At 42.9% G+C, this 26109-nt stretch overlaps 1 protein-coding gene across 14 annotated transcripts in view; it reads left to right on the plus strand.

Moving 5' to 3' along the window:
* The window catches only part of LOC146510782 (uncharacterized), a 119383-nt gene that overhangs the window by 73156 nt on the left and 20118 nt on the right, over positions 1-26109 (plus strand). Inside the window, exon 1 of one of the 14 annotated variants that reach the window (XM_085172649.1) lies at positions 7736-18257. The exons of the other annotated variants lie outside the window; for them this stretch is intronic. Within the exon in view, the coding sequence (XP_085028775.1) occupies positions 16829-18257 (1429 nt within the window). The 5' untranslated portion in view covers positions 7736-16828. Of the gene's footprint in view, positions 1-7735; positions 18258-26109 lie in introns of those variants that run through there. 14 annotated transcript variants of the gene reach the window in all.

Here is a 26109-nt window from a genome sequence, read left to right on the forward strand (position 1 = left end):
AGACATTCCTGCAGTTTAACTAATTGGTGTGTGTTATCTGGCTTCATGGACAGATAGAGCTGGGTGTCATCTGCATAGCAGTGAAAATGTATGCTATGTCTTCTAATGATGCTGCCTAGGGGAAGCATGTATAATGTAAACAGAATTGGTCCTAGCACTGAACCCTGTGGAACTCCATAATTAACCTCAGTGTGTGAAGAGGACTCTCCATTTACATGCACAAATTGGAGTCTATTAGATAGATATGATACAAACCACTGCAGTGCAATACCTGTAATACCTACAGCATGTTCTAATCGCTCTAATAGGATATTATGGTCAACAGTATCGAATGCTGCACTAAGGTCAAGAAGGACAAGCACAGAGATGAGTCCACTGTCAGAGGCCATAAGAAGATCATTTGTAACCTTCAATAAAGCTGTTTCTGTGCTGTGATGAACTCTGAAACCTGACGGAAACTCTTCAAATAAACCATTCCTCTGCAGATGATCTGTTAGCTGTTTGACAACTACTCTTTCAAGGATGTTTGATATGAAAGGATATAATATAATATAAAAGGAATGAAGACACTGTGAGATCTCAATCCCTGGCAAACAAATGGTGAACAAGTTTGTCAATGATTTCTAGAAAGTAATCAAAAGAATGAGTGATGTTACAACATCCACCAGCTAATAATGACAGTGTTAGTGGCGTCCCAGCTTTGGACAGGAAGATGTTACAGTTTCTTCAGAAGAAATTTATGACGCAAATAGAACATTAAAGACAAAAGGCCACGTGGGATGGATCAGATATCTGCTGAACATTTGCTCGTAGAAAACCTCTGCTTGGTTCTTAGTCCACGGGATTCTGCCGCTCAATTCTATCAGTTATGTTAGCACCCAACATGAAAGACAGAGCTGACCAAATAAGCAGCAGGGATAACTATCGTCCATCTATTATTTTGTTCAAGGTCTTTGTCTTTGAAAGGACTATTTTACGTTTTGTCTTGACCTCTGAAAACCAGCTTGTTGTTAAATCTGTGCCTTTGTGTAAATGTTCTCTTGCTATGGACCCTTGTATGTCTTTAACAAAGTGAACTAACCAACGCCATGGATGTGTTGTTTCCAGTGTGCACACAAAGGCAAAGATTGAGTGCAGCTGGCTATGTCTTCCCTCTTTTTGTAATGAGATCCTTTGTGTGTTTCCAGGGGTGGATCTTTGTCACCAAGAGTGGTATTTAAGTCTTATAAAAAAGATAAGAAGGCATGTGGAGCACAATAAAGAACGAGGAGAAAGATGTTGTAGGATTACAGAGTAGAGCATGTGGAGTCAGATAAGAAGGATGAAATCAAGAGGACATACGAGAGCAGAGCAGGGACAGAAACAGGAAAAGAATAAGAAGGCAGAGGAAGAGGAGGTACCGGGGTACGGTGTACTGCAACCTCAGTGTATTTCTGTTTTTATATCTTTTAAGAATTTAATGTATTGACTAGCTGTGCCACTAACTCACATAAACCCGGTTAGCCAAGTATAACCAGCTTCCCAAGAGTCAAAAAGACATTCTGGGCTCGTATAACCTTCTGTTCACTTCAGTTTCTCGGCGATGTAAGAGGAGCCAAAACTTAGGACCTAGTTTCAGATTCCTCTTTTCGATTTTGTTTCCCCACCACCTCCAAGCTTACCTAGAAAAAGTCGAAGCAGGCCAAAATAACTAGGAGGGACATTCAGGCCACATCACAACAACACCTTCCCTCCTTTCCCACCCATACTCTCGCAGACAGACTGAAAACACAGGTGCCTTCTGGGATAAAGAGCACAAACATACCACTGCTGTGTCTCCCAGCATAGACATGTACAGTACACAAACGAGTCATCAAACTATTTAAAGATAACACTAATCCTCAAAAGGCAGACGGGCAGGCGTAACTATACTGTATCAGCAGTCTATTTTTACCACATAGTGCTTTTCACTGTTGTTTAGCTCTGTTTCGTTAGAGCGCAGGCTGTTAGATGGTAACCCAGAAGGGACATTCGTAGAGTATGGCCCTGTGGACCAGGGTGAGCTAATGTCTTTGGACGGTTTTGGGGGAAGTGTTAGGATTTGCCTCGTTGGCCCCACTGTAGGAGTCGACAGCAAACACTAAGACAAAAAAGCAAGTCACTTCCAGGTTGGTTCATCAACAGATTCAGAAAGAACAGATTTAAACCCCGTGCAGAGATGGCTTCAGGCCACTATGTGGGCTGTGCTTCAGATTTAATACAATTTGATATTGGCTTTTTAAAAAGACTCTGCACATCTACTATTCTTGTTTCTGTGACTAAACTAGATTTTTACTATTTTTTTGACAAAGTCAGACATGAATGATACTTTCCAATTAAAATTCATTTGCTTTCACATAAGGCCCTTTTTAGGAATAATGCTAAACTTGCAACTTGCCTACACAAACTAACTATAGATGTATATCGCAGTAAACTTGCGCAGTAAACGCAATGGATTTTGCACATGTTGCAATTTAAGTACAAAAACACTGGTGAGGGAACAAATACAACATGCTGGTAACAAAGTCCTCACTGTAATGCCACATTTTAGGGAACTTGCAAATGCACTTAGTGAAAGTAAACAGTTTAGCAAGAAAACCAGATTAATGTTGATTTGGTTAGAGTTCAGTCTGAGACCCAAATGCTGATCCATGAATAAAAACTAGATTACATTTTAATGCAATAAAATAGGCATCATTTAACATTTCGGTCACAAATAATAGATACATCCATACAGTCCATCCAACCTTTTTTGTATTTCATATGTAATGATTACCATATTTTCCACACTATAAGGCGCACTTAAAATCCTTTAATTTTCTCAAAAATCAACAGTGTATGAATTCTGGTTGTGCTTACTGACCTCGAACCGATTTTATGTGGTAAAAATCAGAAATCTGTCAACAATGTTTTAGTACGACTTTGGTAGCTATGAAGCTGCACTGCTTGATGGATTGTCGGAGCATTACGGCTACTGTAGTCAGGAGCCTCGCGGAGTAATCTGGGTCCTAAACTCCGTCGGCTTCAGGTCCCAAAGTCAAACAAACACTGAGAGTTAAAAACGGTCTAAATTCTTTCATCTTTAATAAAATGATCAGTGTTGCTGCTTTACCAGGTGTAACAATTAAGTTTAACTTCCAGACATCCATGAAAACAGGATTTATTACATTTAACAGAGTTAGAAGTTAGCAGGAAGTTAGCTCGCTAGCTTCCACCTAAACATGATATAGCATGTTCTGACTGAGAGATTTCTGAAAAATTAAAACGTACAGCTCTGCTGTCACTTCAACATAAATGAAGACAGAAAACTAAAGAGCAGCGACGTTTGTAGGGTTACTGAAGTTGGGCTAGCTGGTATATAATGATGTGCTACATGATCGCTAGCTACACAGCTATGTTAGCATAAACACAGTGAAGCTGGAGGATGAACGCTAACTTTTTTCCACTCGATAAAAGTTAACGTGAGGGTTCCCGATGGTTAGGGACAAATGCAATCGCATGGCAGGATGCTATAAACGGGCCAAACTTCAGTCAGGAGAACAACTGAGATAATCCATCCACAATACGAGGTTAGTCATTAATATACTGCAACAACATGGGAATAGAGCAGCTGCAGAGAATTCAGCATTAATGAATCAATGTTACGTAAGTGGAGGAAGCAAGAGGAATGAGTTGAGTAAAGTTTGACTTATCTGACTGTTTTGTTTCACTTAATGCGCCTTATGGTCTGAAAAATACGGTACAAGATTACTTGCTTCGCTGCACAGAGATTATCCATCCCAGAATTCAATTCATTTTTTTTATACAGCATCAAATCACAACGACAGTCGCCTCAAGGTGCTTTATTTTGTAAGGTAGATCCTACAATAATACATACAGAGAAAAACCCAACAATCACATGACCCCCTATGAGCAGCACTTTGGCAACAGTGGGAAGGAAAAACTCCCTTTTATGATTGCATAATTACTTTATTCCATGGCCCAATGAACATTTTAAAATATTTCTTGTTCATGTTACTAAGAAGGTCAATGTTGTTAATTTAGCAAATCCTTTTTTCATTGTTATTGTTTTCATCTGTGGTATCTTCCATAGTATGACATTGGATTTGGATGTATGAGTGTATGCGTCTGTCAAGAGACACGAGAGAAAAGTTGACAGGAACGTCTGAATCGGCTTTCCAGTGACACTAAAATTAAATTGGTTCAAATTCTTTAAAGTTACTGAGCAGATCTTGGCCTCTGTCCGTGGTGCTGAACCTCCACATGGAGGGAGCCAGCTGTCACGCCTGTGCTCCCTTACCTTCAGCCTGTCAATGCTCCATTACTCAGTGTTATAATTATCCCTTCAGATAAGAGGCACCTTTGTTTCAGAAGTTGTAATTATTTCAGAGGGTTGTGAAATGTAATCTGGAGTTTTTTGCTTTGGCCTGACAGAATAACCTTGAACTATATAGAACATATAATTAATGTCTTTTGCTCACTTCTAAAAGTTTTGCGCTTTAAAAAAGTTGACCTGATTTCCAGGGTAACAGAGCCACTTCATGCTTAGCTGGCAGAAAAGTTTTCTTTAAAAAGGCCGGCCTGTATAGGACAGTATGTTGTATATTGGTGTCCAGTTCATTCAGCTTTGCAGGTGACAAATGAGTTTAATGTAGAACGTTGGGATGTTAGTCCTTGAGTGTCTATAAACACTCGTCCTCTCTTTCTAAAAGTCAGCTGCTGAATGCAAATGAATGTAAAATAAATGTTTAAACAAAAGCATCTGAAAGCCTAAGATTCTCCTGGCAGGCAGGCAGAATTCAGAGAGACTACGAGAAAAGAAAATGACAGGAGACTGATAGATTTAAGACAGAGCGTGGTCCAGAAAGACAGGACATGGACAGAGACAAGGAAAAAGATCGACAGGGAAGCAAATAGGTAAAGAAATACACGAGGTGGATGCAGAAAAGGAGATGTCCTAGAAAGAAAGGCAAATAAACAGCATGTATATAAACAGGTAAATGGGCAGATATGTAGACTGAGCCCCTGTGTGGTGTCACCCATGTCCAGCAAAAGGCAGACGATAAACTGACCCTAGTGTAACATCATATTTCATGAAATCCCATGGATTTGTAGTCGCTAGCAAATAATCCGTTTTGTCTATTTTGGCTCCTTAAACAAAAAGCCTACTTACCTTGTTAAGAAAAAAGAAGTAGAAACTGTGGGGATAAATTTAAAGGTCTAAATGACAGGCAAATATTTCAGATCCAGAGAAATCCATTATTTGTAAGGATGGAGCGGCACCACTGCATACGGTGCTTCTGGGAAAACAATGCTTCTTAGAAAGACCTTTTCCTGAATTTGTCCGTTCATCTAACATTTAAACACAATAACGAGGGCTTTCATATTTGACAAGCAATGAATGCAGCGAGTAGACAAGAAACAATAAGCCAGTCAGTGCTGTATGGTACCAACACTTGTTAGCAGGACAAAGGAGCAACCGTTTATATAGACAGGTGCTGTCACTATAGCTAAGACTGCTGTTTGTGTTTAGACTCCTTTGCTTCACAGCCCAGTCAGTCTGCTTGGACCGCTGCACGTTTCCCTTTTGATCCAGGTGGGATATGTTTCTCTCCGGGCCGTCCCTAACAGAGAGGGAGCAAAGTCAAGTACAAAGAACCCTAAAAATCCTGTCTGATATCAGCAAAGAGCATTCAGCACCAACACTGAAGCTGTTCTGGAGGCTGAATACCTTTAACCTTCAGTTAAGATCACCTACTTATTAAAACAGGATCCTTTGATTAGAAAAAGATGCAACATTCCTGTAGCTTCTCCTGCCTTTATAAGATAACTTACACTGAGACGGGTGAGGAAGTGGCACGTCCTTCATCTTCATCCAGCAACAGGTAAAATAGTCCAGATCGTTTAATGCAACTTTGTTTCAACTTCGTTAAATAGAAATGTGAAAAATAAATGGATACAAGCTTAAGTTTAGATGAAGACTCGTTAAGTCGTAACGAAGCGTCATGCTAATTTGATACTTCAGTATTTCCTCTCCTTGAAATGGTCACACAGATGTTTGCTAATCTTGAGTTACTTAAGTCATCGTTTTTGTTTGTTTTTTAAAGGTTTCATTGGCAGAAAGGTAGACGTAGACAGACAGAGACACTGGCTGTGGGGGAGGGACAACAGGAAGCAAAGGAACAATGATCGGGCAGTTGCCGTAAAGGTTGAGGATCAGGTATCGTTGTAGTCAAAGCACTCAACAAAAACCAACACTGACAAGAGACTTTTTGATGGTATCGTTTTTGTCAGTTACAAGGACAGAATTATGACATTCCCTGTTGAATTGTTCCATCGCTTTATTGGACAAGGTCTCCTTTTTGCTGCCATTTTACCGAATTACCAACAAGAGCCTCGGGTCACCAACGTTTGTCTGTGGAACAAACAGAAAACACAACACAGTACTTGATGTGAGCTGTAAAAGCTCAGAAACAGTCAGAACCCTTTTCTGTTTCCTAGTTATGCAGAAGAAGTAAACGGGACAGCTTTTCTCCCACAATGGGATCAAAAATCAGTTTCTACATTCTACATGTGCAAAGTTCCTGGCATCACACTGAGATGTTGAAGTCTTTCAGCTCTGACAGTTACCTGTGACAGTTGAAGAGAGTGGAGAAATGCAGGCTGAGCTGTCAAAGGTACGAGGATAATCTTCCTACAGCCTGAAAGAGCGTGATGCTAAAGTAGCTGTTGCCTTTTTTCACTTGTGACTGCCTGATTAGTGTCTGACTCTGACACAGAGTCACTAATCCACACTGGAGCGCCACCTGAGGTTAAAGTCGGGCTGATTTTGACTAATGACACCAAACAACAGAAACAGCAGGCGAGCAAATCGAGCAAATCCACATTCAGTCAGTTTTCTTTCTATTTAATTTGTATCATAGCTTCCACATGTAATTCCTTATGATATCATGCTATCTAGGAATTCAGTGCCCTTTAAAGCAGATTACATGATATCTGTGAAAATCAAACCTGTAGCCATAGTTTTTCCAAGTATGACAGCGTTTTAGATAAATGACACTTTGGTAGTTTGGTAAATAGCAGCTCGCTTTTTATTAAATTGACTTTTTTTCCTGTGTGGATGACAGAAAAACATTGTTTTACTGGTGTTGTGACACTGGGCACAGTTTCCACACATTTCCACTTGATTTAAAGGATAAATATCCCCGTGCTAAAAACTTTGATATGTGGTGTATATGAATAAAAGCTCGTAACATCCAGCAGATAATATCGTTAGGCAGGTCGTTTATCAAAGAGAGGATGTTTATTAATGACCAACAAATTCCATCAGTGATGGTAGTAAGGAGTGTTGGTCAAGTTACTTGAAAAAAGTAATCAGTAACTAATTACTGATTACTTCCCCAAAAAAGTAATCCTGTTACTTTACTGATTACCTATTTTCAAAAGTAATTAATTACTTAGTTAGTTAGTTACTTTTTAAAAACACGATTTACAACCTGAATAGGTGATAAAGTGATAGATCTTTCAGCCCAATTCTACTTTTTCTGCATAATCATCATACAAAATGTAATCAAATGGAAAAGTCTCTTTTTAAAACTTGTTTTATTAGTTTTAATCTTTTAACTTTATGCATCAAGCAAAAATTTAATTATCTGCAACATTCTCTGACTGGAAGAAATTAGTTTAACATTTAAACCTATTTTCTGCACATTCCAGCACATAAAATAAAATATTTTGTGTGTTTACACTCAGTCTTTCAAATAGATGCAAGTAAAACACAGCAGAAAATAAATAAAGTCAAAGACTAGCGGTCCTGTTGCTCTATTTTCACCTGTAAAGCAGGAGTGGGGTAGGCGGAGGGTTACCCTGGTGCAGGTGTGCAGCGGTCAGTGGAAGAATCCGCGAGTTTCTCTGTGAGTTTCCCATTACGTCGTAGCTACTCGGTGCTTGTTTGGAAGTTTAGGGGTTTTTTTCGCTGTAAAAAGAAGTTTTCTTCCCACGCACAACGGACACTAATGTTTTTGTCACTTTTTATGGAATCAAACTCAAAGTAAGGTCAGTACTTCCACGCTTTAAACGCTGCACGCTCATACTCTCTCTGCACTCGATATATGATCCATTGTTGATCTGCACACAGCTGTTGTCACGAACGTCGCACTCGCTTACGTCACTGTCATGAGACATTCTCGCAAAACAATCACGGTTTTAGTAACGCAGTAACGCAGCGTTCCTACGGGAAAGTAACAGTAATCTAATTACCGTTTTTGCAATAGTAATCCCTTACTCTACTCGTTACTTGAAAAAAGTAATCAGATTAACGCGTTACTGCCCATCTCTGGTAGTAAGGAGTTAACCACTGTTGGACGTCCTCGTGATTCATTAAGTATTTCTGTAATTTCTGAAGTGTATGAAAAACCAAAAACAGCACTAATAGGATGTTGGTGGTAAAGATACTCAAACTTGGGTTTTGATCCAACCTCCAGCTTTCTAGAAATCCAAACTCTGTCCGTACATTTACTACAGCCTCACATCATTTTAAATGCCACGAATGCCGGAGAGATTCATCAGTTTTCAGCAGATTTTGAAAACTGGCTTCATGAGTAAATCGAGGATAAAGTGACAGACGTGCCACTCCTTATTAATAATAACAAATTTGAATGTGACATTTTCCTGTCACTGCGTGTTCTGTGGATGTGTTCAGTCTCTCAGCATCTGCATTGAGTTTGGCTGAAATCTGCACCGCTGTCCATCTAGGCTGCAGAGCTGCATCGCCTCTGGGTCCGTGCAGGCAGGAGGAGCAGAAAACTGCCGTTGGGTGTGCTGTCGATGTCTTAGGACGTCATGTGTGTTAAAAGCGTACATGAATATACATATCTGAGAAAGCCAGAGGGAGTTACTGGATGTGGCTGAAACAGATTCTGCATTATGAAGGACAACTTTAGATCAGACACTTAGAGCTGCTTCATGAGTTGCAGGGCCGCTGGTTATGTTGGTACTTAATAAATAGGAATGAAACACGCTGTCTCTTATGTGCTGTTTAGGGACATTTTCAAAATTGTCCTTTTTTAGATCATTAAGCATTGAGACAAACTTTGAACAGTTAACTGAAGCGTAACATGTGTAACATTGGACATGATGGGCTAATTTTAATACAGAAACCCTGTGACAGCTTTTATTAATCAAAGCTTTGCTGCATCTTTACCAGCAATAGTTTAGTTTCATTTTTATTATTTGGAGCAGTGAAACATGGAGTGATGATTAGGATTGAGGTGGTACACTACCGGTATTTTCTTTCATTTGAGACAGAATAGATTTTTCATGGACGTCTATGTCACAGTCGTTATCGGTTTCATGGAGCCAAAGTGATAAGTTCAAAAACAAAAACGTCATACAGCACTGTCCTGTAGCTCATACTAATCCAGCTGTGCACAAGTATTCTTACTTATTATGGACAGTTCAGGAGATGATGTGTACTTACAGTGATCAGTCACTGCATTAAAACCAACATAGTGTGGTGGGCGTGGTCTGCGGTGCCGCTGCAGGGGAGGCGGACGCACCTGAGCAGCATCCGTAATTATGCCTCGCCAGCTTAAAGAATGTCGTTGGAGTGTGTGTGAGCTGCACAGCTGCAGCCGACTGTGTGTAAAAGCAGCAGGGTAATAATAAAAGAAGTATGCAGCAAAGCATGTATGTGTGGGCGGGTCTGCCGTGGATCATTTACACCCTGTTTCCACCAAAACAGCTTTGATCTTTTCTGGCTTTGGCATAGGACGAGTGAGCGTCCCACACCAGAGATCCTTGATTAGAGTGGCATCTGTGGAATTTTCAGGTAGGGCTAGCAGCTCCACCTTTCAGATTTTCAGTGCAGCTCTTGTATAATTTGGCACATCTCAGCCTTTTCTTTAAGAATGGCTTCTCGACAGCCACTCCAGACCGTTTCTGACTTCAGTGAACAGTAGATGGATACATCCATGGATTTTGTTGATACTGCTGTAGTTTTTTAAGCCTGCACACATCCTGATATGTTATCTTTTTGGCTAATAGATCTCGTTTGTACTACTTTTAGAGTCAGCTGAACAAACTGGAACCAATTGAAACTGATCAGGTAAAAGCACTAAACTAAAATGAGTGAAAATTCAGCAAATGTCCAAATAAACACTTTGAAAGAGCTTCAGAAAGTCTGGAGGACTATTACACTTTAAAAATTACAAAAGATTTTGGCTCCTTTGGATGTGAGATTTAAAGGAATGAGGGGTGGCTCGATTCAGATTTTACCCAACGTCACAAACAAGTCTTCACACTGTCGGTCACAGTTCTGAGAAGAAGACGAAACGACTATAATCCCCTTAAACAGCGAAACAAAGGACATATGTTTTCAGAGCAGTGGGATTAAACCTGATGCCTGTGATTAACACCAACACACTGACTGATCTGTTTAACCTGCAGCAACAGGCACAGATTAGTGGAGTGGAGTTCCTTCCCCGTGGTTTCTAGAATATCAATAACGTCCTCGTGCAGACTCTCTTTCACCGCCGTCGTCCTCCCTCCATCAGCCCCTGGCTCACCACCATCACTACCAAACACTCCCCCAAACCATTTCTGCCCCAACCCCCCGCTCAGCTGGAGCCAGCAGACTGATGAAGAAGCCAGTTGCTATAGAAACAAGAGTCAGTTGCTTTGGTGACTAATGTGAAGAAGGGTTACCGAGGAAACAATAGATGTTTAGTGAGAGTCTGGCTGTTGTGACGGGCTGGGACGGAAATGCGATTGAGCTATAAATAAACTGGACTGAAGACCGTCTCCTTGCATCATCACTGTCTTCACCGACGCCCTGCTGAGATTATTCTCCTCTTCCTCATTATCTGTCATCATCATTCCATCTTTTTATTGCAGTCTGTCAGAGGTGAATTAGCTTACAGAAGATTCCTGGCATATTCAGGTGACTTGAATCCTGCAACAGCTCATGACTAACTTGCATAAAAAGCCATATGTAAAAAAACCAAGGCTTTTTGCTTGGAAGTAAACGATATTGTCAAAAGTGTGTGCTCCTCTGGCTTCAAATGCAAATTAACTTGAGTGACAGTCCATTCCCATCCAACCAAAAATGTTTGACCATTTGTGAGATCAGACATCGATGTTGGACGAGGCAATGTCGGCGACCTTCGCACAATTCAGTTCAATGTTATTTACACAGCGCCAAATCACAGCAAGCCTCAAGGTGCTTTATATTGTAAGGTAGACCCTACAATAATACATACAGAGGCAACCCCAACAATCACATGACCCCCTATGAGCAAGACCTTTGGCGACAGTGGGAGGGAAAAACCAGGCTCCGGGAGGGGCGGGGCCATCTGCTGCGACCGGTTGGGGAGCACTGTGCACCTCAGCATCTGCTGACCCCAGTCTGGGATTTTTATCTGGCCTACTGCTTCGTGGCAGAGTGGCTGTTGTTCCCAGTCACTTCCACTTTGTTATAATGCAGCGAACAATTGACTGTGGAATATTTCCTAGTGAGGAAATTTCATGACTGGACTTGTTGCACACCTGGTGTCCTATAAAGGTACCACGCTTGAATTCACTGAGAGCCACCCATTCATTCACAAATGTTGGTCGAAGCAGTCTGCATATGTAGGTGCTTGGTTTTATACCTGTGGCCATGGGCGTGATGGGAACAGGCAATCCAGTGTATCATCCACCATGCTACCTGCTAATGTGTCTTTTTGTAATCACTCCTTAAAGAGTAACTCCATGGTTCTGCCAATGACACTAAAGCGGAGACGTTGCATTAAAATGACAAGAAGAGCTTCCAGGTGAAGTGTCGGCATTAGGAGGGAAAACGTGCTGATGCATAATGTGTGAGTCTTATACCAAAAGAAGATATTGCATGGTTGCTTTAGCTGACTGAAGACATCATGTGTGACTGGACAGGTGTTAAACGTGGAAAAACAGATATGTTCAGTGATGCTTTGTACCACCTTTCTCTCTGTGGGGTTTCTGTTGCTTCGAAACTTATTTCTACAGAAAAGTTTCATCACTTTTTATCCAGCTTTTAATTTCCTGGTACATCCACACTGGACCAGCCTGTGTTAATGTCTGTAATCATCAGATACTGCTACAACACAGAGAACTTCCAATGTTTGATGTCTAAACACCTGCTGGAGTAGCTGTATGACTTTAGCTTCGAGTCCTCTGTATGGCCTGAGGGGACAAACGTAAGAGCAAGGAGGCAGGAGAAGATGAGTGACAGAAACAATATCCTGACATCATACCTCCTGCATGTAGGGCTGTTCGATATAACGATATATATCGGATGACGATATAAAAACGTCTGTCGTTTCATTTTACGCTATCGTTTGTTTCGTGGTGTCGCAAAATAAACTGTATACGGCAACATTTTTTCATGTTTTGATGGTCACTGTAGTGGCTGTATTGATTTCTTAAAGTTCTCACTTTCTCTTATAGTTAATATAACCACACTACAGACGGACAAGTGTTTGTTTTTATGTGTTGTCGTTAGCAACAACGACGGTAAAACCACCGAGTGTCCGCTTGTTCCACATAAACCTTTCACAATAAAGCTCAAGATCCTGTTGAGACTTTTCAAAATAAACTGAATCACGTGAAAGAGCAGATTATTTACGGATGAGAAGTAAAAAAGACGCCAGGTGCTAAAAAACAAACCTTAGACTCAAACGTTAGAACAGGCTTTTCCCCGCAGCACGCCGTGTAATAAATACTCACAAAGAAAACGGCAGCCGTTACAACTTATGTCTAAAAATGTATCGTTTCATGCATCGGTGAAAACACTCGACTCCAGCTACACGACGCGCAGCTGGAAACACTTCACGCAAGTCGAGCTGCCCGAGATTCACAGAATTTACAGAAAATGTTACATTTTTGTGATTTATATCGTTACCAGGACAATTCTTATATCGGGATATGAGATTTTGGTCATATCGCACAGCCCTACCTGCATGTATAACTTACTGCTGCGTCTTCAGGTGCAAAGCTTTGTTACGAGACTGAATTGATCCTGTTTTCTGTTGGTCAGTTTTATTTTTGCATGTTTTCCAAACCCGAGTGAGTGACGGGGAAAACAATGAAACACGCCCACATGCTGCTTGGCTTGCTGCTGGTAAATTTATTAAACTAGAATGTTTGGATCATCCAGCTTTTATTATGTTTTCAACTAAAAATGTGAGAAGTTTGACCTTTTAACCTGCTTAAGGCCACATCAGCTAAGCTTCTAGCTAGCACCGCGATGAGGCTGAAGTCCAGTGTTGACAGATTTGTGGTGCAGATCCAATACTGGTACCATAGTTACAGCAAAAGGACTGTAAGGGACATTGGGATGTTTGCATGTATATGCAGAAAATCTTAAATTGGTGTTTTATTGATCAATCAAAGCTGTTTTCTGTCACTTTTAGTCTGCATCACTAAAGCCATTCAAACATGCCACTGAGCTGTTTTCCTGCCACAGCTTTTGTCCTGTCTGTATGCCATCCTAGCGGCCTGCACGGGTTATTAGGCACAGCCTCTCTGTCACCCAGTGGGATTATATAACACTGTGTAGTGAGTGTGTCTGCGTATCTTTGTCAGCCAACCAGTCAGACAGGGTGAGGTCATCGGTTTGTTGGTGTGTGTGTGTCGTTGTCCCCACGGGACTCTGGCATCAGTTTTGTACTTCAAGAGGCAAGCAGGCAGGGAGAGAAGACTTTCGCCCAAAGCAAACATGACACATGTGATGCACAGAGGCAGTGACGGTCCGTCAGCCTCGAGCAAGTCTGCCTACCTGCCTGTCTCTCCACACCTGCCTGTCTGTCTTATTTTCCAGGTACGATGTGGAAAAGGCGACAGAGGCGCCGACTGTGGTGACGTTTTGCGATGAGGAAACAGAAGCAGGTTAGGAGACGCAGGCTGTGTCTGACGTCCTCGTAACGCGACGGAGGTCGTTGGCGTCCTGGTGGAGACGTGCTTTCTCAGTTTGGTGGCAGGCTGCCACGTAGTCGTCAGGAGGAGCCATTGTAGTTCATTGACGGGTAGACCGAAGGAAGGAGGCGAACTCGGATCACTTGTGATCCCATTAACCACATAATGTGTCAGACATACGCTAGACAAACAGGGCAGGAGAGGGACTGCAGTTGGAAGGCATCTCTTTATTATTGACCCCTGAAGTGACCAGAAGTCACAATGAATTGAGTTCTCGCCCTGGGTAGACTCATGCGTGATGTAACCTCCTAAGCAATGAAAGGATACGTCAGTCATTGCAGTATTCAAGCATATTTATGCATTTGGCGATGAAACGAATAAAAATCATGCGTCATAAACGACGCATTTGAACTAAAACTGCTAACTAACGAGGACGGTGTAGCTCAACGCTGCCCAGACTGGTTTTTCCTCTGTTTCCTCTGCTTTTGTGCTGGTAAGGTTTAGTTTTTCATTGAAGGAGGAAGGTCTGCATACCTCTCTGTTCCACAGGCCAGCTTGGCATGAATCCTTTTTCCAGTGAGTGAAAACAAAGCTCTCATTCATTTACTGTTTTATGAAGCAGCGCTTCCTCTGGCTATGGAACTCTCTGCAGTTGTGCTTTTGTTTAGTAAACCATCGCAGCTCCATCACTTAATCCTCTCTATTGAAGTTGAATATTCAGAGATGATGCTGAGTAGCTGATCGTTAAAGTCACGTTGTTTTAGATGCAGAGGGAAGACTGCATTGTTGTACCATTCATTAAGCTAACAGGCAGCAGGTCACAAACTGAGGCAGAGGTGCTTCTTCTTGGCTGCTCAGTTGTAAATGCATTGGCTCAGTATCCATTCCACATTTCCTTTTCCTCTGTGTTGTTTTCCTTCACTTTTCCAATTCTGTTTCCCTTTTCCTGCTCCTGTCTGTCTGCATCCTCCTCATCTTCAGCCCTGCCACCTCGCTCTGTCCCGTGTGCCTGTCTGCTTGTTATAAATCATGGTTTCCTGCTGACACTCAGCCTTCAGTCCAAACCGGCGGCCGCGGGAATGAGTGTAACCGCCGGCTGTTTTGACTGGCACACACGCATATATATCAAACTAAAACCATCACACTCCAGTCCACCGTTACTTTTGCACCACATTGCGACCTTTACCTCAGATTATCTGTTTACGCACGATAAACTTTATTGTTTTGTCAGGCCTAGAGACAAAAACGCTGAAGGGAGCATCGTCTTTGTCACCTGCCGATCCATGAAGCTGTGGGACATGTTTCAGAGGGATCTATTCATCGAGCACAGATTTGTGCTATTTTGGATGTTCTTGACATTCTGCTGTGAAGTTGTCACTGTTCTGTAAAATAAAACAATAAATGTGATGAATCCATTTGTTCAGCCCCAACAGCTCCAGTAACACTGCGCCACGTTTAGTGGAAATTGCAGTTTTTGTGCGATGATGATGATGATGAAGCGAAATGAAGCTGAAAGTGTTTGCGTGCAAGAAGCCAACGCTTACAGACTCGACTGCGTTTGTGCGCTTTAGCCTGAAAGTGTGTAACTGTATTTGCATGGCACGTCTGTCTTTAATGACTCTTACATCTGCCGTGACAGAAAGCTTACATGGAAGAATGCACTGTTTCTGTAAGTGTGTGTGTGTGTGTGTGTGTGTGTGTGTGTGTGTGTGTGTGTGAGGGATAGAAGTGTGGGACCAGATACACTCTGACAGACGTGAAGGCCTCTTCACCACAGGCTCGCCTCTTCATCCTGACTTCATCTCCTCTTCTTTCCTTTCACACTGAGCTCAGAGTTGTTGCTTATTTCACGCACACACATGCTTGGACAGCTTCCCGCACACATTCTCACACGTTTTTGTTCCTTTAGCTCTCAGAGCTTCTGTTGTCACCGTCTTACAACTTTCTAATTTCATCCCCCTGCAACTCTTCAAGAACCGTGTGCTTGTTTGTTACCAGGAGGGTTTCACAGCTCAGCCGCAGGGACTGAAAATAGACCCCAAACTTTACATGGATGCTGAGACACGTGAGGGGATTTGAACAGGTCATAACGATGGACACTAATTAATAGCAGCGCTCTAGAGAAGTGTGTGTGTGTTCCTGTCTAACTATCTTTGTGAGGACCGAAATCTGCCTTCTACTATACTTGTGAGAACCAGCAGTCACTAGTGAGGACACACAACCCGGTCCTCACTAGTTTGATGGCTCAAAATGTGGTTTTAGTGTCAGGGTTACAATTAGGTTATGGTTAGGTTATGGTTAGGTTATGGTTAGGCATCCATTTTTAATGGTTATGGTAAGGGGCTAGGGAAACCTTTATGTCAATGAGGGTCCTCACTAAGAAGAACGGGGTTGTGTGTGTGTGTGTGTGTGCGTGTGTGCGTGTGTGCGTGTGTGTGTGTGTGTGTGTGTGTGTGTGCGCACGTTGTACTTTTTGCCAAGAGACAGAATAACAGAGAGGGGTCTAGAGGGGAAAAAGAGTGAAAGAGAAAAGTAGATGGGAGGGGGCTTACTCACTCCACCACAGTGGGCGGGTTCCGGGAGCCGGCTATAGCCAATTGTCTTCCACAACTGGGTCACATGACAGCTCCAATAATGAGTGAGAGAACAGAGAGAGAGAGGGAGCAGGGGAGAGAGCTGCACATCCAGTTCAGCCTCAGTGTGTGTTTGACTTCAGTGTGGAGACACACAAACACACCTGGAGTTGCAGAGCGCAAAACGGCAACAGCACAAGACAACAAAGGAAAGAGAGCGAGACAGGCGGAGTGGTAGAGATTACCTCTTTGACACCTGAGACAGCTGCAGGCTTGGAAACAAAGAAAGGGGAGAGAATAGAGACAGCATGTCTTCTCTCTCTGATCAGCAGCCTGGCTCTCCTTTCTCAGAGTACAGCGAGCTGTGCAAGGTGCCGTCTCTGTCGCCCGGCGTGCCGGCTCAGAGCTGGGATTGGCAGCACCCCGCAGCCAAGGACACGGGTGCCCCGAGGGGCTTGGTGGTAGGCGACAGACCTGTGGCTTCAGACGGACTCACGGATGAAGACAAGCTTTGCTTCTTTGAGCGTCCAGACAGAGGTGGCATGGACGCAGAGCTGAAGGTGCCGGTCAGAGTTGGAGGCATGTCTGGAAGCGCTTCGATGGGCAATGCTTCCCTGGGCAGTGCAGGGGACAGCCCGGACAGCCCTCTTTCCTCCTCGCCATCCCCCTCCCCAGCCTCCCCAGGAAGACTGCCCTCTGCCATGGGATCTGGAGGCAGGGTCCCTCTACCACCAGTTCCTGGATCTCCAGCCAGGTGTGTGGAGCTGCCATCACCTACTAGTGCAGTGCCTCCCCACTCAGTAGGAGCCTCATTGACAGAAGATGGAGACCCTCCGTCCGATCGCTGGAACAGCTCATGTTTTGCCGAATCAATCGCAAAAGTTGCCATGCCCCAGGTGGCCCCCAACTACTGCGTCATAGGAGTAGTCAGTGACAACCACCTGGAGAGGGCGGATGAGAACGTGGCTGGAGCCGGTGTAGCCTCGGGAGCTCAACAGCTGTCAAAGGGCTCCTCGGTGGACAACAGTGAGGAGGAGATGGAAGAAGAGCAGGAGGAGTTGGCGCCCTGTTTTATTGGGCGAGCTGAGCAGCAGAGGAAGGCCATGAGGCGAGCGATGTCTGAATGTTCCCACCTGTCAGTGCCCACCAGTCTACAGCTCCCTGATAAATACCCCTGTGGCGACGAGGCAGGGCTGGACCAGGTGGCGTCACCTTTAAGCGGTCTTCGTCGCTCACCGCACTCCATGAAACGCTCGCTAACTGTTGCCGAAGATCAGCCCCCTCCCCCCACGCTCTCAGCATCTGGTGCCACACATATCGACCTACGGCAATCCCCACCCGAACCCCGCCTCTGCCTCTCCCCATTTCCTCCTTTGAGGGATGGTTTCCCACTCTCTCCATTAGAGGCCCCAGCGGGGGGTTTTGGGATGGAGAAAGAGGCAGGGGGCATTGTGCTTCCAGTGCCCCTCAGTCCCAAGGGGTTCAGCAGCTTGATCGCTGGATCTGCTGAAGCTCTAAGCTCACACAGTCATGAGAAAGCTGCTAATTCTAACCAGACTGTAGAGTTTGATGGGAATAAAGAGGATGCTAAACTGAACACTGGTGCAGATTTAACCTTTAGAGTTGGAAACATATCAACAAAGGCACAGGACATCGATGACGATGATGACCTTGACACTGGTGTCTATAGCAGCCTCTGCCTGAACTCCAGCACTAACCCCTTCATGACAGTGGATGGTAGGTGGACACCAGTCTTGTCTTTTAATACCAGTTTTAAAAGACCAGTGGCAGATCTGTCAAATGAGGAAACTTATTCTGTTAAACTGGTGCTATGTTAATACAGATGTAAACGTCTAATATACAGCTAGATAGGTTTCTTGGCTATCTGTTCATTGTTGTCATTTTCAAAGAGGTAAAGTATGCATGGTGGAGAGTGCAGCAGCTGAAATGGAGAGTGGAGGTTGCTGGATGCAGCGCAAAACAAGCAAGAAAATTAGCAGGTTGACATCTTGATTAAGTTGTCTTCTGTCAGACTGCCGTAAATCAGACCTTGAATGTTACTGTAGTAGAAGGATCTGAGCTCGTGAATGGCTCCGGGGGAAGCTGCCGAGCCAGACGAATAGGAAGAGTGCCAGACGGGAAAGAGATGGAAAAGCTGAGAAAAGTCGACAGCAGTGGGAGCAGCTACCCCTCACACCCCACATGGGCTCATTGAAATTCCACGATGGTAGCATCTGTCTGGTTGTGTTGGTCAAGCACACAGTGCGTATTCTAGCTACAATTTCTGTGCGTGGAGTGAGTGAAGAAAACAAATGAGTGTGTCAGTGCTTGAAACAACAGGTATGGAGCGTTGAATTTCCCCCGTCTGGCTACCTGTACGTGCTAATGCAGCACAATGAGCTTGCAGGGAGAGGTTGTGTAAACGTTCCCTCCAGCTGACACTGGGATTCGGGGTTGGGATATAACACAGCTTGTTAAAACTGATGGTTGTTCTGTCTTTGTCCAGACTCCTTTCCTCTCGTTCTCTGTGCTTCCATCACGCTCTCCATCTCGTAGCGCTTTCTCCTCTGTTCCTGTTACTTTGAATGCTCATTAGATTCCCGGTGAGGGCCGGCACAGCCAAGATGGCTGAAAGCCGGTCACCAAAGATGACCGTCACCAAAACGGGGTCACAAACTTTGAAACTTGGACCATCAGGGTGGGGCGTTTAACAAGTCTCTCCTTTGCTTTGTCTGTGGCTTCTTCTTCTGCTCTCTGCTGCTGCTGGCCCAGAGAGTGGCAGAGGCTTCCAGCCAGGCCAATGTAGGCCAGTAATGTTTATTTCTCTGCACCCCCTGAAGTCCAGAGTCATGTAGCCACAGGCTGTGTGTTGTATGCATCTGTTTGTTTTGGTTTACCAAGGTCATGGAGATATCTAAACTTAGAAAAATCGCTTTACTTTCAAAGATTCTTTTTGTTTTTTGTGATACTGTATTTCAGGGAAGTGCATGAATCTCTATTCTATTAACCCTTTAAAACAGTCAGATCAGCACGCTCTGTTTTGCGTAACTACTTTTAAATCTTGGTAGCTCTGCAACCACGTGAGCTAGCGCAATAATTTTTTGCATATGAAACCGGAGGAGTTGTACTTACATCTTATGCCATCAGCTTGTCCTCGGTCACAGTTTCCTTCCACATATAGTTTTGCAAAAACTGCATAAAAAGCACTTGCAGCAACAAAAACATAATATTCCAGAAACACGCTTTGCCGATCCAATCAGCTGTTCATAACACTTCCTACGTTGGAATAGACGTCAGCGCGAACTATCGCATGTCCGCCATGACCTGCCCGAAACCGGAAGTGATGTCATTTTCGCGGAAATGTAGTTTTTTTTTACCATATAGCCTCATGAGCCTATACTGGTGTTTTTAAAAGTTGTGTTTGACTTTATGACTTTCTGTGTCGTTTCTGGGATGCTTAGGACTCATATTGCACTGCTGGAAATAGTTTATTTTGATGCATATGCTGCTTTTTTGCAAATTTGCACTATAATATTTATTTTTGTTTTTCCTGCAGTGTATAAAAATTGGTGTATTTCAAAAATAAAACTATGAAGACACTCAAAATAAATTTCCTGTGGTGGGAAACTATTTTGTGCAACTTTTTTGTATTTACAGTTTTGAGGGATAAGCCTCTTAAATTTCTCTAACTAGACAAATATGTTAAAAAACAAAAACGATTTTCAATTTTTTTGTAGTTTATTGCACTTTTTTGCAATTTATGTAATTACTATGCACTTAATTCATACATATTATTAAAATCTGGGCTGTAATGGTTGTATTGATGTATAGCAACTTGAAATGCTCCCAAAAATGGCTCCACACCATGTAAAAATATAATATAAGCTCTGGCGGACTTGGTTCTATGGTAGGTCTTAAAGGGTTAACTGCAAATCTGCATTGAGCTGCAGCTTGGTCATAGCTCCATCTCTCTGGAGGGGTCATCAGGGTGACGATGAGCAGATCTCATACGGAAAAAGATGAAAGGGGGTTGGGAAAGGGAACAAGACAAAATGCATGGTGACAGTGATACAAACGAGTCAGTACAGCCCTGACGAAGAACAGGAAGTGAAGGATTTAGACAGTAAGGTCTGGGATGCGATGGGGAAGATGTATAGAATATGAAAATGGGAAGGAATTTAAAAAGAAGAAAGATTTATTTTTTGATCTTGTGGCAGAAATATGGCCCCAAGCATCGAGCAAATGGTTCCATGGAGTCTCCAGTGCAACTCGACCCGATCATGTTAAAAGCATGGCGCTAAAAGCATTTACAGGAAAAGCACGTCATAGATAACACAGACTCACACCCCTCCCCCAGAGATCAGATAGTGCAGCTTTTATTATGTCGTTTTTATTAGTAGTTGTTATTGTTGCTGCTTTTGGACAACCTCAGAAGCTTAGTGTCCAAAGAAGCTGAGCTCAGTCTTACAGCATCTCAGTTTGGAAAATAATCATGCAAAATACACAACTACGATTTTAACTTGAACCAATTAGTGGTGCTGAAGTGCTGGAGGCGCAAACATGGCCACATTTATATATACGGTTGCATTGAACATTACAATTCAATTTTATTTACACAGCACCAAATCACAGCAACGCCTCAAGGTGCTTTATATTGTGAGGTAGACCCTACAATAACACATACAGAGAAAAACCCAACAAGCACTTTGGCGACAGTGGGAAGGAAAAACTCCCTTTTAACAGGAAGAAACCTACAGCAGAACCAGGCTCAGGGAGGGGCGGGGCCATCTGCTGCGACCGGTTGGGGTGCAGTTGCTACATGATGATGTCAGCTGGCAGTGAGCCAAAAGCTCTGAATGATGTCAGTGAGAGTACAGAAGCCCCTCCTACTTCCTGTTCAAATGTTCTTTTTGTAAGGGGCATCCAATCTGGAGAACGCTGTGACAACTCAGTCAAAACACAAACATTGTGTCCAAATTTAGTATAATTTTTTTTATTTTACCAGGATAAAAAAGAAACAACAACAAAGAAACCCGTAGTGTTGTTGCTACCATGTGCTTTTTGTTTAGTTTGGTTATTTTACCCCTGCTTTTAATGTCAGTGACCTCGACCTCGATGCAATAACTGAAGAAGGAAGTAATCTAGGATTTTCAAATTAATACCCCCATATGGAAAATATATATATAAATCTTATAAAGTTTGTATCTGTCTTGTGTGAAACTTGTATGAAAAGCACACAAGAGTGAAAACAGATATAAGATCCCTAGAAAAACTATATAAATTAAGCCTATATGATTCACTATATGAAGCAAGCTAAAGTTGATGCAAGTCTTTCATAAAAGGAGGCTGGGGGGTAGCACAGGTGGCCACCAGCATTTATTTATTTATTTATTGTTAAATGAGGCAGTAGTAACGATATTTAGACCAGAGGATGGAGTGCTAAATTCTTTATTAGCATTAGCATCGACTCCACTTTCACAGGTGGTGGTTAGAGGAACTGCAGTTGTTCCTCTTCCGTGTCATATGTGCATATACAAGCAAACGTTTGTATGCCATAAGAAATGATTTCAAGCAGGTCCTTGACTGCAAGTGACAGGATGTGAGAGCAACCTCATTTATGCCAACAGCTAACCTACGCTAATGTAACACGCAGCGGTTATGCCGCAAGCCTGTAAAGGAGTTAAAGCCAAGTGCACACAGTGTTCATTGATTAAGTGGTGTTAGCCTGGACTCTTGTGAGGCCCAAATGTTGCAGAGTAAAATCACAAAGTCTGTTTTCTGTGCTGCTACAACTCCACAGCGTGTTTTCTACCAAAAGGCCGAACACAACACTAAAACCATCGTTGACGATCTCTCAGCCACAGAGCTTGTGCTGAGTAGTGAGGTGGAGCAGGGAGTTTTAATGAGGCGGCATCTGAAAGAGCTGATTTACATAATCCACTTGAGGAGCAAAAGGACGGCTTTACACATTAATGCTGAATCGTTTATTAATGGCTGAAGCCTCGGTTATTAACACAATTTCATCTTGAGCGATTCATTGGCTAAAGATTGATTACGGAACTTAGTGTAAGCGTCTTATCTTTAACTTCTGAAGGTAAGAAACCTTCATGAACCTTCATGAACCTTCATGAACCTTCATGAACCGTGCATGTTAGGTCAGTATCTCGCCAAAGTCCAAAGAGCCCGGTGGAAATTTTCCCAGTAAGGCAATTTGTGCATAAAAATGCCATGCAGATAAATCCCAGTTCTTGCTTTCCACGTGTCAGACGTTTCTGTTTTTACTCTTTGAAATTCAGACACTGACTCGTTTTAAGAGACTGTAGTGGGCATATTTTATCATATTAATAAGGCCAGAGGAAAGAGGTTTGAGTCCAGTCAGTTCCTTTCAGGAGAGTCTAAGCTTAACGGCCCTTAATGAGCTATAAGTGTTATCATTATGTTAATGAAACCTTCAGATAAATTGGCTCACTGCACCCAGATGCTCATTGTTCTGTTGTCCCGAGCCGTGTGTTATACAAGAGTAAAAAGAAACTGCGGGCATCCTGGTGCCTCTGCAGCTCTGCTGATGAAGCAGGTTGTAGCAAGTCGGGGCCGTGCAACGTAGGAAAACACATGAAGTGGTTTTACTCACTGTTCTACTGCAGGAGCTGGGCCTGATACTAGGGCTGCCACGATTACGTCGACTATCAGAATAGTCGACGACTGATTTAATAGTCGACGCGTCGTTTGAAGCTTTGTAAGATCACAAAAGACGCAGGAATAAGTAGTAGGATTTAAGAGTGTAATAACGGATTGAAACAGAAGATGGCAGCACTGCATGTACAAGGATGCCAGCTGCCGTTAAACCCCGAAGAAGAAGAAGCTGTGTCCCAGAATTCATAGCGCAGCCCAGCTCAGTTTCCAACAATGGCGGCAGCTAGTTAGTTTTAATATTACTCTTATTATTCTTTCTGGGTCACAAAATAAACATGTTTTCAGGCGAGAATGTAGCTGTGTAAACCTCAAATATCTGCTCAGTTTATCAAGACACCACATATTTTCAAAAGCGCTCCGACGTTTTCGGAGACGTCTGTTAGCCACTAGCTCGATAGCTAGCCGGGGGCTAGGCTTACTAGAGCCGTGAGAACACCGGACTCCCGCAAATCGTTTTCAAACCCACCGCCGTCTTTTGCTACTCAGGTTAAACATGATATATAAGTCACTTAGATAACTTAAACATGTTATTGTTTGGCTTTTTAGCATTTTATTTGTTCCTGAGTAAATCGGTTTGGCTGAGATTAAAGTTATAGTTTTTACACAGCTGAATAAATGTCAAGCAGACAGCTGATTATCAGAAGTGTGAGATGCTCGAGAATTTACTCCGGTGTCCTGTTATATTTTAGATAGCAAGGAGTTTATTAAACTTCACCGAAACAATCTGCAAATTTCATTAAAATTTAATAAACTATCATCTTGTCTTTATTTTTAGTTAGCACATACCTTAAACACTTAAAGCTGTAAGCTAATGATAGTTATATAAGAGCAGATGCTGCTGGTGCAATAAGCTGTACGTTTTATGTCCAATGGATGATGATCTGATTAGTCGACTAATCGCAAAAATAATCGGAGACTAGTCGACTATCAAAATAATCGTTTGTGGCAGCCCTACCTGATACACAATGCAACGTCCTACCATACAGCACGGATCTGTGAAACCGAAACAAGCACAGCAGTTAAAGGAGCCAAAATGGCCGCCCCGTTACCTTTGTTTTTTTGTTTTGGTTTGTTTTTCCTCATTTTTCAGGTCAGTTAAGTTTTATGGAGCTAAATCACAACAACAGTGTGCGAGAGCAGAGAAAAGAACGAGAACACTGAAGTCGACTGAAACACTACAACCATGCTTTGCTGTCAACACTTCTGTCTGTGCCTACAGTCATCTGTATCCAGCTGTTCTGTCTGCTGTGTTGACAGCAGTGAAATAGTGAGTAACTATGGCACAATCAGCAGAAATAAATGAAATCGACTGAGGCCTCCTGTGGGAGAGACTCCCACAGTGGGCTGTGGGAGCGTGGGCTGGCAGTCACCTCCTGCTGGCTGATTAAATGAAGCCATTTTCACCACAGCTGTGAGACGGATCACATTTCTGCTCTAATTAGGGGCTCGGGTTGATCTCCTGAGTTGCTCGTTGTTTGCTGTATAGAAAATAGACTTTGGTTTGTTCTTGTTATCATAGCTCGGCTTTCAGTTGTGTATAATCACCTCTTTATGTTCTCTGGCTCTGCTGTGTGAACTTTCCCTGTCAGGCTGTTCACCCCAAAGCTGAACAGACTGTGTTTGTGTTTGTTGAGTGCACTATGTGTCCTTAATTTAAGTCCGTACTTTGGGGTTTTCCCTTTTTTGCTTCTCCAGCACCAAAACTCTTTGTTGGACTCTACCAGATTACATCGCCTAGCTTTGCATGATTCCCAGTTTAATATATTCCTTATGTTTCCTTTCCCGGGTGTCAGTGCAGCCTCGTTTCATCCTGTCTGAAACAAGCTCCTCCCCCTGTAAGCCCGTCGTCTCTGTAGGCCAACCGTCTGCCGCTTGGCTGTCCCATAAAACCACACTGGTGACGTTACTCTGTGCTAACTCCTGTTCTAGACACAGGTCAGGCCTAGTCCCTCCACACTCAGGTCTCTACATGCTGACAAATGAGCTACTTATGGCTCCTGAATAATCAACATGACTCATTATCTGCCCATTAGCCTAAATGATGTGACATTTCTTCATGAATTGCCTATAAAACACGAGCGCGCTCCATCTGACAACCATCTGTGGCTGAGATTCAGTCACAGTGGCTTCAGCATGACGGCTGCTCGTTATGTTGCTCATGGATGACTGTGGCCTGTTAAAGGATTAATGCATTTACATGAGAACATTTTATATCAAGCTTCATTCCTTTCTGCTGTCAACACTGATTCTGAGCGTATAAAATAATAATTAAACAGTCATTTTGTGAGTACAGGCACTGATATAATATGTCTGCACAGGAAGCATCGCTTCTGTCCTCCACAGGAGGTTGGAGGGCTGAGTCAGTTATGTCATGTTCGTTTCATAAATGTGGACATGAAGGGATCCAGCTCCTCAGCTGGGACACTGAGCGGCTCTGATGGGACTCAGTTCACCCCACTGTGGGGTCATCATCACTGGAGGTCAAATGATGCATTTTAGTGAGTCAGCGTGAGGGAAAGCAACATCTCTGCAGTCGGCTCCACGTTCACGAGTTCAGTTTGAAAGTTTTCAGTTCATAAGTTTTCCTGTTGACTGGAGTTATTTTTGTCTGTTGAACGCTTAAACAAAAACAACATATCAAACAAACAGACCTAAGATTTAGTTTTTTAACCAAACCAAAGAGATCTGTCTTTAAAACAAAAACCAAACAAAAACTTCAGTTTATGAACCTTTTTAAAATGTTCGTTTGCTGGTGCTGGACTGTGAAGGCACCACAGGTGGAAAACTGGAAATTCTACATATGTTAGCTTTTTGAAAAAGTCACTTCCCAATGAAAATTCCCTTTAAAGGTGAATCCACTGGAAGCTGATACGAGGGAAACGCACAGGTTGGATAA

This window comes from Neolamprologus multifasciatus, chromosome 9, assembly GCF_963576455.1.
Source record: "Neolamprologus multifasciatus chromosome 9, fNeoMul1.2, whole genome shotgun sequence".
Classification (NCBI taxonomy): domain Eukaryota; kingdom Metazoa; phylum Chordata; class Actinopteri; order Cichliformes; family Cichlidae; genus Neolamprologus; species Neolamprologus multifasciatus.